The sequence below is a fragment of the Agrilus planipennis genome, unplaced genomic scaffold, assembly GCF_000699045.2.
Source record: "Agrilus planipennis isolate EAB-ADULT unplaced genomic scaffold, Apla_2.0 scaffold114, whole genome shotgun sequence".
Taxonomy (NCBI): Eukaryota; Metazoa; Arthropoda; class Insecta; order Coleoptera; family Buprestidae; genus Agrilus; species Agrilus planipennis.
The window spans coordinates 662967-688404 of record NW_020442440.1 but is presented as its reverse complement, the minus strand read 5'-3'; the positions used below and the strand labels follow the sequence as shown (position 1 = coordinate 688404).

Here is a 25438-nt window from a genome sequence, read left to right as displayed (position 1 = left end):
GCCTCATTTCTTCAATAGTAAAAATCTAATCTTCAAGGGGGTTTCCTCTAAGTGATTAACTTGACTTAAGTCAAAAAGGCAATTTTATGCTGCCTACTTTAAAAAATTATCAATAAAAACCGATAGGTAGGTACTGAATGAGTAAATAAGTGATTCCTCTTAGTATCATTAGTTAGTTAAAGAAAGCTAACATTAACGGTATATTCACGTTTTAATTTAAAAAAAGAATAAACAAACCAAACTTCAAAGGAAGTAATTAAATTAGTAAATAAAAGTTTGAGTAGAAAGTCTTTTAAAACAAACTTTCTCTAATATTAATATAAATAAAACTTTAATGACTAAAATAACGCTATCTAACTTGAGCTACAAAATTATGTCTTCAATCCTGTTGAACTATCATAAATAATACGTTCTTTCCTGAAGTTAAAAATTAACATATTAAATACATCCCAGGGATATATTATACATAATAAGAAAACAAATTATTATATTTTTCTCCTCTTCACTTGTTGTTATTTTGGAGTACAATTAAAACCTTATTAAATACGCCTCTCGTTCTTCAACCCCGTTGAGTACCTACTGAAGCACTAACTTGAAGCTGACGATACACGTTAAGTACCTAAAGATGAGTTAATATACACTATGCTAATAACTGGCCTTTGTTAAGTTTATGGTCAATACTTGAGCTAAGAGAATAAAAGGCCAGTTATAAACTTATGCCTTTAGTATATTTATATTACCTGGCTGGCAAACAAAGCGTTCGAACCCGACAATAAATAAAAACAGTAATAAACGCCGCTTTTATTCGCCCATTATCAACCATTACGGTGGGATCAATTATATGCGCGGTATAGTCAGGCATTATAAAATGACACCATAGAATCACGTCCTTTCGATTTAGTAGACACCTCTTGGTATAGGAAGCACTCTCGGCTTATAGTGAAAAAAAAAAAAAAACAGAACAGACATTGTAGAGGTATCAACAGGTACAATTCCCATAAAATGGAGATTTTAAAGCAACTAATGTGCAGAATTACGCCTAGTCTCAACTATTCCATCGTTGTATACGTAGGATCATCAGTAGAAGACCAGGCATCTCCTCTCTTATTCCTATTCTGAGTAAATTTTCGCTTTTCTATAAAACTAGAACATCCGACATCTCTCTAACACTGTCTCTCTACGATTCTGATCACAGTGCATTGTTCCCTGATCCTTTATTTTCCTTATAATTTTGTTGATATAAACTCGCATAAAACACATTTTACAGTATGCCAAAGCAGGGTCATCAGTATCAATTGCTAGTAAAAATTCACGTAGTTTAGTATCCAAACATTCTGTTTATTAAAACGGTACTTTTTATGGAATAAAATGTCAGAATGGACACTATAAGCGCAACTTTCATGCAACAAGAACAGTCCATCTGGATCACAATATCTGTTCAATCCTTTGGAAATATTTTAGCTCTATTGGTGTTTTATTGTTCCTAAATAGGGTATAAAAATAGTAAAGGTAAGCAGTTTTTAAGATATCAGCTAAGGACTATTTTAGTTCGGATAAAGGGAAAATTCATTTCTTAACAGTGAACGAGGAGACAGTTACTAAGAATTATGTAAAACAGGAGAGGAAAAACGATGGAAAGACGAGAACTTCTTCAAGACTTATTTGGAGGGAAAAATTAAAGGATACTTAGAGAATAAAGGTATGACTTATAGGAGAAGGTTTGTATAATAAATAAAGAAGAAACTGGGAATCAAGCTATGATAAGCCACGGTGGAGCAGACGCCATGGTCGTCAAGATCGCAGCTAATCATAATCTTCTTACCTAATATTAGCATATAATTACCAAGAAGATGTATTTATTTAACAACAAAAACATGAATGTAGGTACCTACATTCTACACTACTATGCCTAACATCAGGAGTCTATTAGGCTTTCATGATCGCAGTCATCAAAACGTTAAACGGTCAACAATAAAAGGATACTGTACGAAATCCTAAGAACATTCCTACATATGGGACATTAAATTAAGGACTACTATTGTGAACCAAAATTAGTGTTTCTAGTCCATTGTTCCCCATATATGTAAATTGTTATAGGCAAAGCAGTTTCTTGGGTTTAATGAAAATTTACCTACAAAAAACTGAAATTAACAAATTTAATTTAGATATGATACATGATAATTAAGATAAGAAATTTTTGATTAGCGCAGGATAGGAAAGAGTGGTGGTGCGTGTCCAACCAGTCTTAGGATTGACGATCTTATGATGATGATGATGATCCAGAAAATATTTCTGAACTTTTCGATACGCAACAATAGAAGCACTAGCTGCTCATGCCTGAGAAACAAGTGTTTCACGCAACAACTGTTATATGCATCAACAAAAACTTTGTAGGAATTCTTGGTTTGATTTGTATTAGACGTATTCTAATTAAAGATGGAGATTCGATCAATGGAAGAAATAAGAGATTGCAACAAAAATGGAAAGATACATCGTAACACCAGATGTCAGTCAAATTTAAGCACTCGGTAAATGTTACAGTTATATGAAGGTGCATTGGCAAGTATTTTTAAATAACCGTACAATTACATAACTCATGATCTCAAATGAAATTTACGATTTTAAACCGACCAAGCGCACAGCTAAAGATTTTCGAATCGTTATGACGAGTACCACGTTGAAATCGGCCGAAACACCGTTACCGAGCAGTTTTATGATGGATCAGGAACAACCTCGAGCTCATATCACGACGGGGTGCCCTTCGTAAAGGCAATGAATTCATAAATTCTTATCGGCAACGTTCGTTGATTCTTGCACTACAGCAATATGTCATAAAAGTGTATTATGCGTGTACCAGGTGTATACGGTCATGTAACAGGAAGTCAGTCAGTCACATGCCTCCAGTTAACCCACATTGCACACTCACAAGCATACTTAATGTACCTACATGGACGACCAAGTAAATGGTAACGTTTAATAAGTACCACCAAAATTATCACAAAGAAAAAACAGTACATGGGTTTTTACATAATTTCCAAAAGAATTGAAATCCAATTGAGTATCTTAATTGTTTCAAATTGGTACTACAGAAGGACTTAGTCCTTTTAGGTATCTATGCTTGATTAGATCCTTAATGAATTTGTCACAAATCCACAAATTTTGACTTTTTCTTTACTTCTACTATGACACCCTCCTTAGTGCCAAATATGAAGATTATACTGTTACCAGTTTTATTAGAAATTCAATAAGTATCAAAATACTGATTTCAAAATGGCTATAGCATTTTCTTTATCTACATTATGTTCATCATCATCATCTTCCTTATAGGGTCGTCAGTCCTAAGACTGGTTGGACACGCACTTCCACTCTTTCCTATTTTGAGCTAATCTTTGCGTTTCCCTTAAATTGATGGAACATCCCACATCCTCAGCTATTTATGAACACTAATCCAATCTACCCATAGGTGTTCCTCTACAGTCCTCTTAATTCGTGTTTCTGCTTATAATGTGTCCAACTAGCCCTCTGTTCTCCTACCTTTTTAACGTTCTCTTTCCCATTATCCTCATCATTCACCCGTAATTTCGAACGCTTCTAACATCATGTTAACACAACCAAAACAAATGCAATCCTAATATTCATGACAATTTTTTGACACGTATTTCACTCACTTTGATTGTGGGCATTATCAACGCGAGCGACTTAGTCTCAGTATTTTACAACGTTGTATAAATGAATGCTTATCAAGTCTCTCTCTTAGCAGGAATTGAAATTTTGGGGGAAGACGAAGTGCATGAAATGATTCGGTGTGACAGGTCCATACTCCTAGTAGTTATCAAACTTGCACTTATTAAGGGAATTATACTCAACATTAGGTGTAAAGAAAATCGAGTTATTTCATAGGAAATACTAGCCAACATTCCATCAAAAAGACCATCTAGTAATAAAGGTGCACGTGAAAGTAATATTAAGATCACCGGATTCGTATTTTATATTGTACGACAGTGGGCATATGAATAACGATTAAGTCTACAATATGAGCAGGTAATAAAAAATTTATGGCGGCTTCTGTATTGAACTCGTAAACACAAGTTTATTACATTAAAACTCAAACCAAATGGTGCCTTTCACTAGCATTCCTATAAAGCTCATCTCTACACATTTTTAGTCATTTCATTAATTAAGCATATGCTCCTGGTCATATATGGGAATCGTAATAAAAGAATAATCCATAAAAGTGTTTATTAGGCAACTATTATATTATTGAATATATGTAACAAAATTAACACAGACAGTAATAAATGACATGTTCTCTGATTTAAAAGAGGATCACAATCTTCTCTGATTCACAATTTGCATGAACAGTAGGCAATATTAGTCGATGTATACACATTCCACATCAATCACCACACTAATCACCCTCGTCAATCGTTATGAGAATGATTTATTACTCGATAATTGGAAATACTTATTATACGGAGGATTGGAGCCATAGGTACATTTCTTGCTTCAAACACAGCCTTGTCCAAACTCTTACATATAAGGGGAATCCCACCACATCATCATAATCATCATAAGGTCGTCAGTATTTTTAAATGCATGATTTATCATTAACAGGTATTCCCTAAATGCTCATTGATACTTCTCTTGGGGGTACTCCCCAAACCAAAAAATCATGTCATAGTCATAGTAATACTCTTTCATTCAAAAGACAAACTTTAAGGAGGATGTCTTTCACATGTTTAACACAGGGATGTTACAAGTTTCGGCATATGTCACAATCTGAATACTGGTTCCCTAATCCACAAAATCTAGACTAAATCAATTACATTCTTCTTTGTAAAAAATAATGAATGAGAACATACCCTCGAGCAGAAAAACGTTCATTCACATTAAAGAACTACCTAATGGCGAAAAAAAATGAAGTGATGAGTCAGTCTCTTTTTTTTGTTTACATAGCAGCACGAAAACGGTAGAAGCGCAATAAACACGCGGGCTGTTGCACGTTGAACCACGCGAATCTAGTCATGATCTAAACCCTGCTTGCCGAAACGGGCCAATGAATGGTGTGGAGAATGAATGGTGCATGCGTTCCTCTCCGTACTACCTACGACTCACGCATCTCCACACCACGAGCCATATCGACCCGAACCACGAGGTTGATTTACCGCTCAAAGAACACCACTCGTAAACTAGTGGAACTCATTTACAACACTCATCCGCTCAACAAAACGCAAAATCTGACATGTCAGGATGTCAATAATAACTCAATATGAAGACCTTAAGGATTCTTTCGTCACCTTCCTGTTTGCCGAAATTTGAAGGGGAAGGATGTAAGGGCACGACTTACATTTCATACGTTTTGGACAGTCCTGTTTCCTGCGAGGCATGTTGTGGTAGTCCTCCCTCTTTGTATGGCCTCACGTGGAACACCACTGCATTAGGAACTGTCCATTCGCTAAGCTCACATTCCGCACCAACTTGTCAATCACTCACTCGACTACAAAGCGCGCTAGTCACAATATTTCGGTCGGTAGTCGTCACTTGTCGCCCTACTGCATGAACAATAAATAAAAATAAGCACAAAAACAACAATCTGTGATTTTGATTTTCTAAACACCAATCACAATTCCTCCACTTCCACAATATTTGTCGATTCTAACGCACGTCGTCTGTATGTTTCAGGTGAAGAGAGCGTCCGGATGCGAGAGAGACAGCGACCGCCCGTTTGGACATACGTACGCTCCCTCAGTCATTGACTGAATGACTGACAGTAACGCGGCACGCTCCCCCACTCCCGTGAGCGGTCCACTCGGTACGACAATCGGACAGCGCAACGCTTTCGTCAGGTTACGACGAGAGAGAGACAGGCGCCGGCGTCTCTCCTTCACGATGCGTTCTTCTCGCTCACCATCTCTCTCTCCCGCTTCCGCCGTCACTGCGGCGCTCACTCCCAATGTCATTTCTTTCGTCACAAATTCGAAGATATTTCACAGCCACCTTCCCGAAACGCTCCCTACGCCGCGCAACCTCATGGTCAGTTTGACAGGTGGGAGGAGCATACTCACGATACGGAACTGCCTTTTTCCCCTTCGGGAAAGTTCGGAAGTTTACGCGATCCATTACGGCGTCACGATAACGAGTCGCTCATGACATTTTCGCGTTTTCGTGCTAAAAAGTGCAGCTTTTCATCAAGAAAAACACCAATTTCCAAAACATGTAAGTGTATTTTTATGATTCATCTTTCACATTGACTAATTCCTGAAGGTTTACTCAACCTCAACTGTTGAACATAACCCCATATTTATTTGGACGCCCAATAGGGCTGATTTAGAAGAGTGCTAACGCGTTATCTTCTTTATGATCATGAAAGCCATTGATTGGGATTGATTTCTAAAGCGTTTTAAGGTGGAATTTTAATTATCCTGATTGTGCAGTCTTACAGATGACTGCGCAGCGTAGTGCCCTATAAATCCACAGGCGGCAGTAGCTGTCGCGTGTGGGACGTCCCCCCAGAAGTGGTAGGTGGAGCCAAAACGGTAGTACATTTAATGCTCCATATTATTTGAGCATTACATCATAATATAACTGGAGACAATGAAACGTAATTCCCCGTATTAATTTTTTTACTGATCGCTTCTGACATTTCGTGGGGATGATAAGCACATATGCAACCACTAATTACGAATACACATTCATTTTTGTTGTATACTTGTCGAAAATTACTTTTTTTTATTGTAGTGTAACTATGGAAACGTTAAAGTTTATGGGGGATCTCCCTTCCCACTTTATGTTATGCTGCTTCCGCATTATTCTAGCATAGCGTTGTCATATCGTTGCTATATAAAAACTGTTCTAGTTTTAAGAGGTCATTAATTAACGACTTCCGAGAGGCCAAGTGCTTTTGTTAACTTTGCTGTAGGTAAGCTGTCCTCCTTCTAACTCCAATATACGGTCTTAAATATGTCCAAACTGAATTAGTTTTGAGTTTTCTGGAGGGTAGGCTGCGAAAATGTTTGTTACCTCATGCAAAAACCAATAGAAACAGCGTAGTCTTGAAACAGAGACAATCAGGGCAATGGTGGGATTCTTGAACCCTCTTGTTCAGTCATGTTTACGGTAGCTGCAACACTCGCCCTTTCCTTTTACCGATGTTTTTCACGAAACCAGTTTCCATATTTTATAATACTCTCAATGGCTGTAAAATATGCGGCGTTTTTCCTACACTTTTCTTAAGACCATTTCCAAAGTGAAACAGGAAAGGTTAAAAAAACAGTAGAGGACCTACTATTGTACCCTGTGGAACACCAACATTTAAACAGGTACACATGACATACCTACTGCAATTTAGTTGTAATTTAAGTGTATAAAAATTGCGAGATTTTGATTTGAGTAATTCTTTGAAAAGACTGAGTCACCCCGGTTCATCAAAGTTATCTGTAGATATAGTAGGTATAGATATTATACGACTCGAATTATTAGGAAATATGAGACGAAAAGGCATTTTATTTGTAATAGGGAAGAAGGTGGTGAAAGGTTAGGTTGAGTAGCACACAAATGTCAATGTAGGACAAATAGGTTGGGGAGTAACTTATTATAGCTGTTAATCGTAAAATTGGAGAGAAAACGCGAGAATGAAGAAAAGTGGGAAGGCATTATATTAGAAGTAGATGTAGTGGTAGGAGAACCGAGCGGCATGGCCTAGAGGTCTAGACCATTGCTTAGCATTCGGGAGGACGCCGGTTCGATTCCGGGTCCGTCTGCCTTGGTCCAAGTTTTTCTGTGGTTTCCTTGGATCACCTAGGCAAATGCTGAGGCAGTAATATTCCACAGATAATCTTTCACTCTCTTCTGTCTTCATTTCGTCCGTCTCATCTTTCTCACCCGAACCACCACCCACCCATTCCCACGATTCCTGAAAGCAGGCTGAAGAGGGCCTTCCGCCCTACCTTCCGGCATAGTCCGGAGGGACTGCCCGCCCACCAGCATTACTGGCTAGTGGGAATGAAACACCCAAAAGTAAAGTTTTGGTAGGAGAAGTGTACTACATTAGGCTGAGTAGCACGGAAGACTCGGCGTAGATAACGGATTGGGGATTATGTAGATAAGTGTAACCGTTAATAAAGATGTCGATAATAAAATTGAGAGGCACTGTGAGCGACAATAATACCGTAATTTTAATCACGATACACATATTAACTTATCTGACATACTGACTGATAGAACATTTGTGTGATTTTTCTCGATGTGTTCTACAGAGTTCTTTGAATAGATCATGTCACCCCCCTTCTTCGAAATTGGCTGGCATCGGATGATAATAATAACAGTTGGCATCCACCGTTTGTTCGTTTTCAGTCAGTGTTGAGATCGTTTTCGCTGTATGTGTACGTGTATGTGTGTGTGTGTGTTAGAAGAGAAGAGGAACGTTGATGCGACCGTCAGCCCCGCTCGAAGTTGGACAGATTTATTACCAGTTTTCTGTAGTCTTAATATGACTTATGGACAAGAACCTAATACAAAAGCATAATTTACTGATGCCCCCTGAAATGCTACTTGTCAGCCGCAGAAAATTTAAATTATCGGGCCTCAACGGTTACCGCCACCATAAATCAGGATTCTCTTTTTGAACCAAGCAGCCAACAAACCCATACTAGCACACATTATTATTATTATAATTTTTATAACATCCAACATATTATCGGTCTATCTGTCCGATTGCATTACATGTTTGTCTATATCGTGATCCCATTATGAACAACTAGATTATACCGAAACAGTTTTAGTTTCTTTAGTATTTCAATATCGGATTTTTAGGAGAATCAGTATGATGTTAATATTAAAAATTGCATATGGAGACGAGGCTGAGAGGAACTCAAATTTTTCGAAGAGCAATGTCATGGGGGATTAGTCTTGGTATCTCGAATATGACCTTGAAATGAAACGTCAAAGTTCAGAGTAGACAGGTCCGCAAGATCCATGGAAGTTTGAGCATCAAATAGCATAGATAATTTCTCGATCAGGATTCTACGATGACGGTAATCTCTACAAAACCGTTTTAGAGCGCCTTCTGAATCGAGATTTGAATTGCTGGACAAAGATGAGTGGTACTTTCTGCACGATATCTTGTCAGCTCATAAGGCGTTCATAGTACAAGACTCTTTGGCTCGCTGAGGGTTTTTGGTCATCGATCAGCCTCTGTGTTCTCCAGATTTGGCGCCCCCAACTTTTTCTACTTCCTAATAATAAGCTGTAATTGAAGATGAGGGGAGACCTATACCAGTCGGTTGATTGATGCGATTAAGAAGGCGTTGACGGGTGTACAAGATCTCATTGAAGGCAAAGGGTGTTAGCAATCGTTTTGAAGATTTGTGTAATCATTCTAAGCGTTGTATTGAATTAGGGCATAATTTTTAACCGTGGTATTCATTTTACACGTTTCGTGAGCTCAGTGCTGGAACTTACTGACTACACTCTGTAGGTATACGTAAGGAAAGTGCCCTCGTCAAATCACGTAGATATCGAAACGAACGTTTTAAATAAAATCCAAATCCCACCTTTCCATGCATAACAAATAAGGACTCGTCGTCGTCGTCTCAAAGTCCGTAAGCGCGTATCATAAATAAGTCGTAGTAAATTACACGTACTCCACAGTCACATATCAGTAAATTATAAATTAACATAAAAAGGCCATAAAATACTAAATCCAGGCTTGCTGTCCGATGCTGAAGAAGTTGAGTGGCACAAAAGGCCTGTTCGCAGTAAATCACGGCAATCTGGCCGCCATAATATGATGAGGAGCTCTATACGTTTGCATCAAAAGTATACCTATACGGACATAAATATATAAGCTTATGCTTGGTTCACGTACAGTCACTGTCAAACAAAATGAAGAAGTCACCGATTTTCGATATCTACAAAATCAGATAACTTAGGGTGGGAAAGATAAGTGGCTGTCACATAAAACACAGAAAAACGCAGGTTAGAGTCGCTGCTAAGCTCACAAACGGTTTATTTGGAGCACAGCTTTGTATGGGTGCGATACACGGAGAAAAAGGCTAGAAGGTTGGAAATGAGGAAGCGTTGGGAAAAGTAGCACAGAGAGCGCTTTATGGGAGTCAATAAGAAAAAAGAGAGAGGTAATGGTAGAACACCTTCTAACACTTTAAGAACCAGATAGGATTAGGTCCATAAACAGGAATAAAGAGGGTTATAAGATATCACTGTGTTATACGTGGATACAGGGGCTAGAAGATTAGAAATCAGGAGGTGTTAGGTAAGGTATAATAGAGAGGTATATATGGAAGTCAATAAGGAAACGCAGTGATAGAAAACTAATAAAGAAAAGGAGAGATGCAATGGAAGAACATCTTCTGAGACTTCAAGGGCCCGTTTATATTAGAAGTAGAAGCAGGAGCAAAGAGAGCCAGGTTAGATTACTGTGCTATTACGTGGATAGAAAGACTAGAATGTTAGAAATGAGGAGGTGTTAGGAAAAGTAGAATAGAGAGCTATATATGGAAGTCAATAAGGAAAAGAAGAAATGCAATGGAAGAATATCTTCTGAGATTTCAAGGGCCAGTTAATATTGGAAGTAGAAACAGGAGGAAAGAGGGTCAAGTTAGATTACTGTGATGTTACGTGGATAGAAAGGCTAGAATGAAGGAGGGAATCAGGAGGTATTAGGAAAAGTAGAATAGAGAGCTATATATGGAAGTCAACAAGGAGAGATTCAATGGAAGGACCTCTTCGGGGATTTCAAGGGTGAGTTAGTATTACAAGTAGGATCAGGAGTAAAAAGAGTCAGGATAGATCATTATTCGCAATAGATATGGTTTTTGAGAAATGCGAAAATTGATCCAGGATAGAATAAGGGAGTGATGTGTCCATCCAGTCTTTGGAGTTGTGGATCTGCAAAATATAAAACTTTTGTTAATAAATTTTTTAATAAACTTCGTACTTACTGAACTACTAAACAAACCAAAGGAGAGCCTAATTATTACAAAATCCACACTTCTAATGTGAGAATTATCAACGCGAAACAATTTTTCAAATTCATTATTCATTTATTCATTTACCACTGTGTCCATTTTCTGCCTTGCATGCTTATTGTGAAAACACCGAGATATTACGTATTACGTTTCAAAAGGTAAAGGCAAAAATCCTATGCGCGTAGTTTGAAAATTTTCTTCATTTTCTTTGCAACGTACTGTAAATAGTAACAGGTAGGTACTAGATGTTTTATTGCCGGGTATCATCCGGTTTTAATAATGAACAGGTGGTCAGCTACGATTTCTCGAATTAAAAGAATCATTTAAGTAAGTAGCAGTTTAAAAATACAATAATTTCAAGATAATATGAACTAAATAATAATCATCAGTACGTAATTAAGTAGGTAGTAATAAAGTTTGCAAAAGTTTTTTTGTTTATGGTAAAACTAACACGTTTTGCAAGAAAAACTAATCAAATGTGATTGTGTTACTGTTTACTAATTAGAATTTTCACTTAGAAAATATGTTACGACAAAGGTGCTAATTTTAGTCGTTGTTCTCGTCGTTTTTCTTTAATTCATTTTTCTCTCAGTAAACTTTATAGGTCCATATGTTTCTAATCTTCTTTCCTATACCAAGCATGTAGGTAAATTTTATTCGCAGTACTAGTTTGTTTAAATTTTTAAGAGTGTGAAAATGTAAAATATTATTTGGACATCTCCCTCCTTGTTCTACCACTTTTTCAGTAATTCTTGTAAAGACGAATGTATCAAAATAACCATAGGCATATCTCCCTACATTTGGTTAGTTTTTATACTATTAGCCAATAAAGTTATAAGCCAGCCAAGTAAACACTTTAACCATAGCTATAAGCGAACAAAAATATCGTCAACAAATTAGCATGCTATCTATATCTAACTTTATGTGGCATTTAAAATGTTGTTCTCGCACTTTTTCTTTATTTGGTACCTGTCTTTGCCACTAGTTTATATTCCTTCTGATCATCTGTCCTTTTATAGAAGATATCGGCCCAGCTAACAAACAAAACATTTGTTAATAGATACTCTTTTTATTTAGAATTCTGTTCTAAAATTTTTGACATTGTGGCTATTTACAGTGTAATTTAGACGTTCTGATGTCTTTTTCCAATTTTGCGGAATTAATTTTACATAAAAAAAAAGAAACGGACTAACCGATCACCTTTTCGAGAGTTTTTGTTCACCGTTATTCGTATAGATTACAATAATAAAAACAGGTAGTAGATTAGAAGACAATCGCCGCGATGATGTCAAACTACGGATAGCGTTTAGTTATGTCGACATTTACGGACTGTCATGGCCAAGACGGACCCATTAGCATAAAATGTCAATCTGGATGGATACAGGATCGTTCACAAGTAGCTCAATTGGCGACGGCGACCTGGTAATGGATTTAGTCTGAACTCGTTATTATGGCTCCATCTCGTGCATCGAATATATTTCGTTACTTACTTACTTAGTGAACTGCACACACTAAATTTGGATCGAAGTTGGCGCAGCAGAGTGCAAAACAATCCCACAGCCACCGTACATTGCCATAACAATGTACAAAGGCCACAAGTTAAGTTTTGCAAAAACAACTTCGCCTTCGACTCAAAAGGTAGACACCAAATCAAAACTAGAGATCACTTTGGTCTTTTTTGGGCTTCAACGGGGTCAATCATTGAACCGACCGTTCCTATCGTGAAGCACTCGTTTGTCAAGCTTTTTGGCATTCCAGTCTTTCATAATTGATCAGAGATTGTCATGCTGAATGCGTTTAGTACCACAAACAAAAATTCCCGAATGTGTGCTGATTGATTTTGACTAACGTCTTTAATTGTTTGTCGATAAACGGCTGTAGTCAACGTGTACGTTCTTCATCTTCAATACGATAATTTCTACTACGAAATTGGATCGTTTTTGATTTATATGAGAAGTTGATATATGGCAAAAGACATCTTGATGATCATCAATGAGGAAAAGTAACGATTGAGTTTTTGACGTTCTCAGGGTAAACATATGTCCAAATGTTTCTAATCTCTTCAATTTTGACTGCAGTGCATTGAGTAAAATAACTATGAGATATTGGAATATCTATCATCACCGTCCTGATGGTTCAATTGGTTTACACAGAAGACTTACTGACAAATCCTTTTGGTAGTACCTAGTAGAAGAGGTTAACACTTCGACTAGGACATTAAGGATAAGTTAGCATCCTTTATAATAATAATCGTGATTCCATTTTACAATCTGAGTTAGCAGAAACTGCAAGTCCATCATGGCAATTATCATATTTGGTACCATTGTGGTTGTTGCAAGTGCGAAACTTATCCAAAGACCTATGTATTTATCAATGTATGTAATTCACTACCCACTATGTACTATATACATACTTAGCAGTAAGCAGGTTAGAAATTCTTCCTCTGCTTGTGTGTTACCAACAACGGAATCGTGACTTGGTAAATTACCGGAATATGTTTGAAGGGACGGCTACGACGTGACAGTTTCAGACGTCGCAAACAAGCACTTAATTGGTCTATTACCGCCCGGGTGTGTGATCGAATGTGGGATAGTTACATGGATCTATTTCTGTTAGAGTAAACGAACATAACGTCAACGCGTATAATAGATTATTAATTATTTATGTATCCCGAATACGTGGGTCATATACGTCACAAAAATAAAAAGAATGGAGGTAAACGAGAACGTCCCAGTAGGACTCAATTAAGTATATGGTTTCAGTACAGAAAGCAGCATCAACCAATTTAGAATTTCAGTCTATAATCTATTTTTTTAATTACATTTTTTATCAATTTCCTACCATTCATGTTTGATATTTAGTTTCCTTTCAATCGAACATAGGGGTCCATCCAAATAACTTTTCAGGATATTTTAACCCTCTTATTAATGATGTTGAATACGACATTGAAGAAAACAATGAATTCATCTTTTAAAATGTTGTGAGATAGCTATTCGTTTTGGTGTTATTGGTTCTTAATTCCCGATATGTCGAAGGATATTTCTGGAATTGGTCAAAAGTTCGTTCGCTCATTCAGAACGAGTGAGCGTTTCTTTTCGCGAGTTTGTTGCTCGAGTTCGGTTTCGATTTACAGGTGATAAATCGCGTGTTTTCTGTGTCCAGTGATAAAAAACCTGTCATCCGTTATTTAAGGGTTATTATTTCGTATCATCTCCGTGCAGTAACACACGTCAAGAAACCGACCGAGAACCCCGAAAGTTATATCTTCGATCATTTTCAATTACCACAAGCTAACTTGGTGTAATTAGCGGCCAGTCGGTCACTGACGACTGTAAGTAATGGATCCATCATCCCTAAGGACGCCAACAATAATACAGGAATCCTCCTCTCTTCGTGTGCTACAAGAACCCCTTTCTCCGTCCATATCTTCCATCGGAATATCGGCTCAAGATTGGCTGCACTTTATCATCATTCATATCCTATTATTACCATTGAATATTTTGACTTAATAAAATTAGGAGACTTTCAAAAACAGGACAAAATTGGTATATGCCTACATTTTATTTGTTTGGAATTAGTGACGAAAAAATAGGCAGCCTTTAAAAATCAGGAATCTCATTTTTATTGGGTAGACTTCAAGATAAAATTCTAGATTCTCAATATGCAGATGATAGATGTATCTGTAAGTACTTGTTCTGTCTTTTTTCGATAAACTTTAAAATTTTCCAAATCCTTAACCCGGTTGCTGTCTATCTTAGGTAGATGGAACTTCCCCTTGTTAAGTTGACGATGCCAAAGTATTTCGATATCAGTCAACATCCATGTATTACTGCATACAGTGGCGTGCAACAAATATTTTTCGAGAAAACGTTAATAACTTTGACGTGCTATTACCTAAAGTAATTATTGCTGTTTTATATCTTTTGAAAAAAATTCAATATTGGGAGGGGTCCACTTTTGAGGCGATTTAATTTCTTTTATGAAGACATTCTTGGTGGCACTAGATGAATTATAAATGAGTATATTAAGAGAAAGGGTCCAATCTCTTATTGGAAAAGTATACTAGCGGAAATATCTTCTGATTTTTATATGTGTATGTGTCCGATTGGTAGAGGTCAAGATGCCAGAGTGAGTATGTATTTTGAATACATGGATTTTAATCAGAATTTCACTTATTTGTAAAGTATTACTTCCGAATAATTCCATTTTGCGAAATAGTTTTTTTTCATAGAACTAAGTAATCTTCACTTCTTGTTAGTAGAAATAAAATCCTATAGCACAAATGCAAGAAAAATCGATCACAATCACAAAAAATGGCTTACATATAATAGTTTCCAAACGTTTGTAATTCATTATCGTTAAATTCTTAAGTATAATTAACATTAACACCAAAATTATGCTCAATTCCATACGACTTTCCCACAATGCTGACCTTGTGGAAAATCATCGTCCCAATATTTAATTAAAACATAAAATAATAAATCTTCAATTGAGTCACAATTTTTTCAAATTTTGCTTGTCGCCAAGAATTGTTTAGTAGGTTTTTCCTGTAGTAAATAATAATTTGAGAAAGATTCTTCATTAGTATGTGAGATTTGAATAATAAGTGCCTATTCGTACAAGGTCCCTTGCCCACGCATATGTCACTTGCTTATAAGTATGTCTTAATTAAATTAAAAGGAGTTAGATTTTAGAGAGCATATTTCGATACCATTGTTATGTATTGTATTCAGGGGGGAGAGGCGAGTGCGGGGAAGATTCTCTATTTATTTATGGTAAAACAAAAAGGTGTCTATTATCTTTGGTCACTTTCCCTGTTAAAAATTAAGCTTGTGCATTTGAAGGAACGCTACTGACAGAAGGTCGCGCGTGCCCGTGTGTGCGAGTGTATAAGTGTGAAACAAATCGACGACGTCGAACGGGACGGGACGGGAGCACTTTCCGGAGCGCCTCCACCGCCGTCGTCGTAGTCGCCGTCGCCGGCGTCGTGCTACAATGCTACAGAAGGCCCATTAAGGTGCGTAATGGGCAGTGGTATAAGAGAGGCGCGCAGCGAACGCGGCGTCCTCGTGCATCGATTAGACATAACGTCGCTCTCTCTACTCTCTACACCACCGCCGCCACCACCCCCCTCAACCCCCAGCACGCCACCCGTCCGTCCGTACGTCCGTCCGTGTTGCTACCCTTTTGTACGTCAACTCACACTACCATCACTACCGATGACATCAAGACGGACAATTTCAACCCCTCTCGTCCTCGAGCCGCTCACCCAGAATCATCCAACGACACCCTCCCCCCTCTCTACATCGTCACCCCCTGCTAGTCCATTCTGTCTTGCCCCCGTAAGCCAGCCACCCACTACACCTACCACTCTTCCGCCGAACAGTAACAACAAGCGACTAAATAAATATTCTCGAAATGCCTCAACCCCTTCCGCTTTCTATCTGCTTCTGAACCCGATGAGCATGTTATCGAATTATAAAATTTCCTTCAAACCCCTTCTTCACCCCCGACAACAAAAAAAGGTAAGGGCATTTCAAATGTTGATGTTTTAACGAAATACACTCACATAGACCTATATCTATCTTATCAACTTACTGCCAACTGTATTTGCTGAAAGTTTTATTGTAAACCAGCGATTATGCATGTCTATCTATTCTATATTTACCTAAATTAGACAGAGTGATTATTGAGACAGAATTAATCTAATAATGTAGCTATGTTACAAAATATCTAGTAAGATTTGGATAAAGCAATAAATTTTGATTTATTCCCGAGGTAAAAATGTTCAGTCTCTCAGAGTCTCTGAACGAGAGACTCGAGTCGCTCATAGAGATCCTCATTTCCTATCCAGTCTCTGAACGAGACTCGAATCTGTCAATAATTGGTGTCTCGATAAACATGGTAAAAAGTTCAACATATTTCAGAGACCCCAGTCTTTCTACGAGAGACTCGAGTCTCTCAATTTTTCAGTTTTATTGATTCAGTCTCTCTGTGAGAGACTCGAATCTCTCAATTAACAATTTTATCGTTCGAGATGGTTTCAGTACAGAAAGCAGCATCAACCAATTTANAACTAGTAAAAATAATTTCTTTTTTCACTTCTAATGCTGTTTTTGCTAGGTAACGTTCTCCATTTCTAACAATATTAATGATGAATAATATCTAGATAAAGTAATTAATTTATTAAATTATCTATAAAATTTAGTCAGTTTAGATTTTTAACTTTTATGCATAATTGTTATTTAATCACATCGTAGCATATATATATCTTTAATAAATGTACAGCTCGAGAAGAATCTGGCCAGCGATATTGGTTAGTAATTTTTGTATACATCCATGTGTAAGTATATGTAGGTATAATATCGCGGTGGACAGAACAGGACAGATTCAGCTGGTTTGCATACATTTAACAAGCACTGAAAGTTAAGGAACGTTATTAATAAGTGTTACGATCGGGACAATAAATGATTATTTAAGAGGAGCCCAGCGGGATACACGTTGCCTGGAAGTTGGTGGAATGTCGACTTATAATTCGTCCCTATCGCGAATCGTCATCCTTCCTTTTCTCTCCATCTTTATTTCTCTCTGTATCTTTCTCCTTCTTGCACATATACCTACTCCGTTTCTTTCGTTTCTTGATGCAACTTTTGTTAATTTACCAGATTGATTTACGCCATTCGTTAAATTTCCCCGCTGCCATAAAACGTTAATGTCACGAACGGCCTACATATTTTTACAAAAAGTCAATCTATAGAAGCTCAACACAGACAGACAGACAGACAGACACACCGACAGACAGTCCAAACAAACGGCTAATTAGCTTGATGAAGGCTCACCGTTCAATCGTCAGAAAATTCCTAGAACTTTAACTACGTAACTAACAAACTATCGCCGTACGTATATTTTAAAGGAAAGACTTATCTTACAAACTGGTTTATATGTCCACACGAAGTTCCTAATGAATTAATTTTAACTTCAGAAAGGACACACGATGCCAAGACTCTTACAATAGCTAAAGTTTCAACTCAAATGTTGGACCAATATTAGGAGTCACACCAAAAGACTTTTGTATGAATTATCGCAAAAAAGAAAATAAAGTAAGTAACAAACTAAGATGGAATAATACAAAACTACCAATACAAGCCGACATAAGAAACTTGAACAGTCCTAAAAGTTCCCCCTTTGTGAAGGAGTGGATAATCCTAGGTCAAGTGCATTACCAAACAAGCCGAAAAACAAAATTAGCTAAAGATCTCATTGTCCTTCTTTTCTTATCATTCACGTAATTTAATACAAGGACACATGTATATATATGTGTTGGTTGGTTGTTTTCGATATTTCGGCGTTAGAATGTGAATATTGTCCGGTGTTATTGCTCTTGATCTCGTAAATATATATTAGAAGCAAAAAAATCAGACTGCAAAGAATCTCAAGTAATTGTAAGTCTTACATTAGTTAGATGGGTAAGCATGTTGAATATCGATGCATTTTGGAGTGTCTAATGAAAATTCTTTAATAAACTGTGACGTTAACTTCAACAAGTGATTTATTATTGTAGTATATTAATATATTGGTATGTTTATTTTACGTAAAGTAACAAAATACCATAATTGATGCTAACAAACTGGGCCTTTTACCATAAACAAGGAGTAAATAGGGCGTCGTCAACGCAGCACTACCACTGAGGATGTCAGCCGCAGTAGCTGACGAAACGTCTGGACAAAATAGTTCACCTAGACCACGGCTCTATAGTCCGAATCTTCATTCTACTATGGATTCCGGCCGTGAAAGCCTTTGTTCTTGTCCATTTGCTCATTTCATGAGCCGTCACTGGTTCTAATATTCCAATGTTGCTATATCAACAATACTTATGAATATCTTTCAATTTTAATTTTACATGTATGTGGTTTCCTGTGGTTTTATGACCACCGATGAGTCTCAATCCATTCCTGTCTGTCTTATTCGTTTAGTATTGGGTTTTGTTTTGCTTGGAATCCAAAACGAAGTATCACCCGACCCATTCGTTTTCCGAACAAATTATGCAGTAACAATTAATTCACGTTAATTGTTCTTGCACGTCAAAGGCAGCGAAACGTTAGCGTGACACGTTGCAGTAGTTCATTCAAGTACAGTGACATCGATATATTATGTACCTGCTCGTGGTTACAGACTTCGGGAAATATTAAAGCTAAACTAACAAAATTGCACACATCCTTACGCATTTAAAATAAATGCTCACTTAAAACGAATGCCTCGTATTTTTTCTAGATCAAAGTTAGTAATATTTACAATAATGTTTCTCTTTCTTCTCTTAATTTGGTCATTCCTTTTCAGAATGGATGACAACTACGAAGACGATGCCCACTACTGTCTGAAGTGCCATTCCACAATAATTGGCCTAGATAACTACGTTAACCATCGCAAACTTCTCTGTAACAAAACCACTCCCCAGCTCCTTTCAGCCGACGAAGGTCCTATTACATTGAAAGCGGACGACTTCTTTTCTTCTTTGGAATTGCAGAGCAGTTCGAAGAAGGTTTCTCATACCGCCACCAATTCAAAAACCAGCGGAATATTTACCAGGAGCAAAACTCTCGCAGCTCTTCACGGCAATAACGCGTCCACTAAAGATTGCTCCACATCCCCCACGCTTCAAAAAAATAATACTGAAAATAACTCCTGGGTAGAAGAGAGCAAAGAAAGGGAAAAGAAAAATATCGTTAACAAAGATTGCGATACAGATGAAAGCGACGGAGAATCTGTCGATTTAGTATGCGAGGATGATGACTCAGATGAAGACGACGAGGAAGAGGAATATGCAAATGTACCACCAAAATCGTTCACCGGAGGAAAATGGAAACCTCGCTCCCCTATCCAATGGTACGGGGTTCAAAATCAAAACGATGACAGAGAATGGAATCCGCCTCCTCCGAATTATACAGGAGGAAAATGGAAACCCGTTCACTACTTCTCCAATAAACCAAAAAGTCCTTCGCCTTCATCGACTGATTACAAACGACCTAATCATCCTGAACCACCACCACCTAATTACACCAAAGGGAAATGGAAACCTCCAGTTCTGCCAAGGAATAAAGAGTATCAGGAAGATGAAAAATGGGACCCGTCTGTTCCGCCACCGTCACATACTAAAGGTAAATGGAAACCTACAGTGGAAGTGAAGTCCTCGGCTCCTCCTCCGTCTCATACAAGAGGCAAGTGGAAACCAAGAGACAGAGAAGAATTATGTACCGCAGTCAATAAAAAAATCGAGGGAAGGCCGTTTGTGAAATCTAATGGACGAATCCATTATTGGTGTGGTCCTTGCAATAGAAGACTTTCCTCCAAAATAGTCTACAACAGACACTTAAAATCTGAACTTCATCTGAAAAGAACCAACGACGGAGATCTAGAAGTACTTCCTCGAGTTAAAGAGAAACAGAAATTGACGAAAATCAACAATAAAGTTTCACCCGTTCCTGAAAAAGCGGTAAAAAAAGAACTGTCTGAAAAGCAAAGAAAACGTAAAAAACTTTATAAACACTGCGACGTTTGTAAATCTCGCGTTAATATGAAAAGCATCGGAAAACATCTAATTTCCCACTACCACTGTCGAAGAGGTGATCCTGTGGCCCCCGAAACACAACAACTGATCCTGGACAATATCCACAACATTGTGCTTCAATGTCCATTTCAATGTGCTCCGTGTAAATTCTATTGTAATACCCAAGAAACGTTCTTGAAACACTGGACGTCTTTGTCCCATAAAACCAAAAATCATTCCACCAACGGCTACTTCAACTGCGGATGCTGCAAATTCAGTTGCATCGAATCGGACGAAATGCATCAACATTTAATAGGTCAAGAACATTTAGAAGTTATTTCTGTTATAAACGGTTCAGTGCCGATCGTAATAAAGCGACTATCACCAATCAGTTGCGTGACTTGTGGAGAAGAATTTCTGTTAAATATCCAACTGAGAAAACACTGCGAGAGACTGGGACATTCATTCGCCAACACAGCTTCTGATACATACCAAAGCAAATACAAGTGCTCATCTTGCAACGGTACGTTTAAATCGGCCATAGCTCTTCAAAGACACATGCTCTCGGCTCATAACACTAGCACATTTATATGTGGCACATGCTCTGTTACTTTTAATGACATCGAAGAAGCAAAGAACCATAGAAGGACTTGGGAACATAGGCAGAAAGTTTTGGAAAAACGACAGAAGCAAACCAAAGATGGGAGCGATCGAAAAGAATGTCATTTCTGTTCCAAAGTATTCAGTTCGTTTTCGGAAATGAAGGAACATCAAAAGGTCGAGCATCCAGATATAAAACACAGGTAAATACACTAAACACACAACACAAAATTAACCCCCACAACAAGAAATTGTCTCAGTTAAACGTATTTTTCATGTTTGTCGTGTTTTGTTTTCATTTTAAAGTCAAAATAAAGTGTACACAATGACATCAGAAAGTAATGACTGAAACTTGTAAATTACAATTAAAAGATCGAGGTACGAACAAGTTACAAACCTTTGAAAATATGCATAGTTTTGAAAAGTTTTTGCTGCAGCAACATTTTTGTTGAATAGTGTAAAATTAATAAAACTTTTGTTGCAGTTGTCCTTACTGTGGGAAAAGTTTTACAATCCCCCAGGACCTAACAGTCCACATCAGGACAAAAGCCTGTTCCTTTACAGACACCGAAGACAAAGAACACACATGTAAACAATGTCCTTTCAAAACCGACTCCATGTCAGATTTTCTCTTCCATAACGCTCTTCACACCGAACCCCTCATTCTCTATCCGGAAGAAGAACATTCCCAACAAGCCCACAAGAAACCCATCGAACAGTACAAGTGTCCCGTGTGCGAGAAGTTTTATCCCAAGTCATCCCTATTGGGTCATCTCAGATTGCATACCTCAGAAAGACCTTACGCCTGCAAAATATGCCGTGCAAGTTTCGCCAGGAAGAACAATCTTCTCTACCATATGAAGAAACACACAAAGAAAGATATGGCAGGAGATTTAAAGGAGAAAACTGGAGATGGAGAAAAATCGAGGCTGCACTTGTGTTCTGCCTGCGGAGCCAGCTTCCGGAAACGGTGAGTTATTTTGAGTAGGTAATTGTTTTGAGATGAAAGGGATGTGTGCTTGGGATGATTGAGAAATGACTGGATATCACCGCATTATATATTAATGTGGCAGAAATTAAATTTTGGGATTATTGCTTTTATTTGTACTAGAAGACCTGACTTCGTGTAAAATTTCGATATTCTAGAATCTATATCATCGGGGAATACCCTACAAATTTTGATTTATTATTCGATATTTTTAAATATAGCGAATAAAATTAAACTTGAATTTACGTAATTTGCCTAAATAAACATAAATGATAAACAATAACTCCGCAAACAGTGAATACTTTTCAACTGCACTGGCCAAAACGTATGACGTCATGCGGTTTCTCCAAGGTCATAGCTAGGGCGTGGTTTTTTAACAGAAAGGGGAAAACCGATTTTACAAATTTATTAACGAAAACATAAACTTCATTAGCAACTAAAAATGTACACATTAACAGAATTGCTCAACGAGCTTTACACAAATTCTCAAAAGAAAGAAAAATCAATAAAAAAAAAACAAAATAATAAAATAAATAGGTAGCCTTACTTATTATAATCTTCGAGACCCTGTACAATCATATTTGTAAGGTTTGAAAATGAATCTTCAATTTTGAAATCACTTAATGCACATATCACGAGGATAGACGCGTCTGTACCATTAGACGCCAAGATGTCTTTTGCTTCTCAGTCTGATAGAGCTGAGGGGTCAGGGAAGCGTCGATCGATCGTCCTCTTCAAACGCGCCCTCTTCGAAAAACCCTTTTAAACGCGCATTGCACTACCGTCCGTAAGGCCGGTGAAACTTGCTTGATGATCAATTACAGACGTTGTAGAATGGATAAAGAGTATTTGAACTTTAAAATAGACCAACTTACAACTGTATTTAACGTAGTTTTTGAATTTAAGCTTCATAAAACGTGTACATAAAGCTTAGCATGAACTCACGTAAAGTAAATACAAAAATTGACTTCGGGGGGTAGCTCAATATTATTCAGGCCCATAGTGTTCGTCAAGTAAAGTCATTGGAAAACAATAAAGTCCAAGAGAGTTAAACTATTCTAGTACTGTAGATACAACGTATGAGACCTTAAATTAGCTAATGATACTGAATTATTCAGTGGATCGTACTAATTTACTATATGTAAGGACAAGTAGATAAGACAATTTTTTTAACATTAGGTTTGTGAAATGATATTCGTGTGTCCATATGAGTTGATAAGAGTTGGAGGTTTTGCAAATAGTTTACCAGGTATTTTCAATTAAAAGAAGCTGGTCTAAAATTGCTTTTTATAATTTCAGTCATAGGTATTATTAAATTTATATGGATGTTTGGGAGGTGCAATCAGAGTCAAGAATACATAAAATTATAATTTCGTGATTAATTAGGTTTTGCAGCATATCATGAGGCAAATAAATACTATCTATACTAAAAAAAAAGTATACGGTTTGAGAGAAAATTTGGAATTTGATCAAAAACTTTAAATAAAATAAGAAATAAGGAATAGTATGGAAATCTTTTAACTGACTTTTGGCAGTAAATATGCCCTGTTTAGTGAATCGATTTGTAATTTTTACAGGAGTTTTAGAATTGAATGAGGAACGTTCTTCCAAATTTTTATTTGTCTTTTAGCATTTTGACATACCTCCCAAACATCCTGGGTATCAAAGGTTGTAAAGTTCATAGCATTGATGGTATGAAAACTTTTATGAGTACCAAATTTACTTCTCTATAAAATAATCCAAATCGAATCGAATTCAGCAAAGTATAGAAGCCTTTAAAATGAAGCAATACTCTTTTCCTATGAATTAGTTTTCACAGATAGTCTTGTGACTAGGGTTGCCACCTTTTCAGGCTTTACATAAAGTATTTCTAGACTAAAAGGTTAAAAAAAAAGTACTCAGCATAAAAATAAAGTATTTTATTTTTTGTTTTTAAAAACATATTTTTTGTTACACCTAGCAGCCAGTAACAAATTGCTGTCGCTCTTAAATACATTAATAGCCTCTAAACATGGCAAACAAAGATTTAAGTAAACTAAAAGTTCATTTTTAATTAGTTTTAATGAAGCTTTATTCCTGTCGTCCCGCCACTTTGCGTTCATAACAGAGAATACTCTTTCTGTAAATGCTGAAGTGGCCGGAACGGACAGCAAAAGTGACACTACTTTGAACAGATTTGGGAAATCAGGTTGTTCCGTAAATATGGCTTGCCATTTTTCTGTGCAATATTATTGATGTAAAAATACTCTGAATTTCGAATAATCGCTTACAAAATTACGATGTTTACTTAAGGCCTTAAATAAAGTATTTTTGCGTACTTTATGTGTCCTGTAAAGTATAACGTACGCACAGTCGAAATAGAGTACAGTACTTTATAATATAGTACGGGTGGCAACCCTACTTGTGATATTCATCTTGGCCTTTAAAACTTACTTCTGAGAGTACGTAATTATTGTTATGATACAACTTAACTACTTCAAATTAGCAAAAGAGAAAATTTTCACCACACTACACAAATTTTTAAAGTAAGAAAGGTGATTTAGAAAGACAAGCATCCATTTTGAAGCCTCGCAATCGTTTTCATCGGGCAGAGAGTTGATTGTAGTGGAAGTATAGGTACATATATATACGACGAAGACTAAAGAAAAAGGAGAATGAGAATGAGAATGAGGAGAAGGAGGAGGAGAAATGATTTGTAATTACAAGGCATGGCGAAGTGATATATCGAATCATGCCAATCTCCAGCTGGCGGATTTTTAAGCTCGCGTTGAATTTATTGCATACTTTTAAGCCCCCAGCGGCCGTAAATTTTGAAGGGACTCTTCGTAACTTGTCTGCGAGGAGTCACTCCATGATGCATGGATCTTTGAAATGGACCCGTTAATGTTTTATCTGCGCTCCCGAAGCCTTTATCTAAATTTGAATCGATTGCATCGTCGTCATTGAACGCCATCTCTTTCTTTTTCTTTTCTCGCCATCAGGCCACTTTGTCCTTCATTTCTTTACGTCACGCGTTTACAATATATGCGTTTTTTTTTGCATATTTTTTAAGTCTTACGTTCGAAATCAGAAAAACTAAAATACTGGTAATGAAGTATTTTATAAATACAGTGTAAACTCTTTATAACGTCATTCGATTTAACGAGAAACTCCTTAAAACGTCGAAACTGCTTAACTTTGGTTGGTTTACATTGTTTTCTATACAATATTACACTCTATATAGCGTCACGCTCACTCTATTTAACGACAACAATGCGGCATTATAAATCATTGAGCAGTACTTTCTAAGTTGCCGAAATAGATAAGAACTGCAGCTGTGTA

General features: G+C 37.1%; 2 protein-coding genes across 3 annotated transcripts in view; one reads left to right on the top strand and one right to left on the bottom strand.

Annotated features, from left to right (window-relative positions):
* The window catches only part of LOC108736208 (protein tiptop), a 222814-nt gene extending 217040 nt beyond the window's left edge, over positions 1–5774 (bottom strand). Inside the window, exon 1 of the mRNA XM_018468553.1 lies at positions 5348–5774. Coding sequence (XP_018324055.1) covers positions 5348–5387 — 40 coding nt within the window. The 5' untranslated portion in view covers positions 5388–5774. The remainder of the gene's footprint in view (positions 1–5347) is intronic.
* LOC108736210 (zinc finger protein 845) overlaps positions 1–25438 on the top strand; it is a 69624-nt gene that overhangs the window by 21497 nt on the left and 22689 nt on the right. The window contains exons 1-3 of one of the 2 annotated variants that reach the window (XM_025980342.1): positions 6091–6216; positions 19323–21332; positions 21614–22099. In XM_025980342.1, the coding sequence (XP_025836127.1) occupies positions 19324–21332; positions 21614–22099 (2495 nt within the window). In that variant the 5' untranslated portion in view covers positions 6091–6216; position 19323. Of the gene's footprint in view, positions 1–6090; positions 6217–19322; positions 21333–21613; positions 22100–25438 lie in introns of those variants that run through there. The other variant, XM_025980341.1, reaches the window with a different exon arrangement.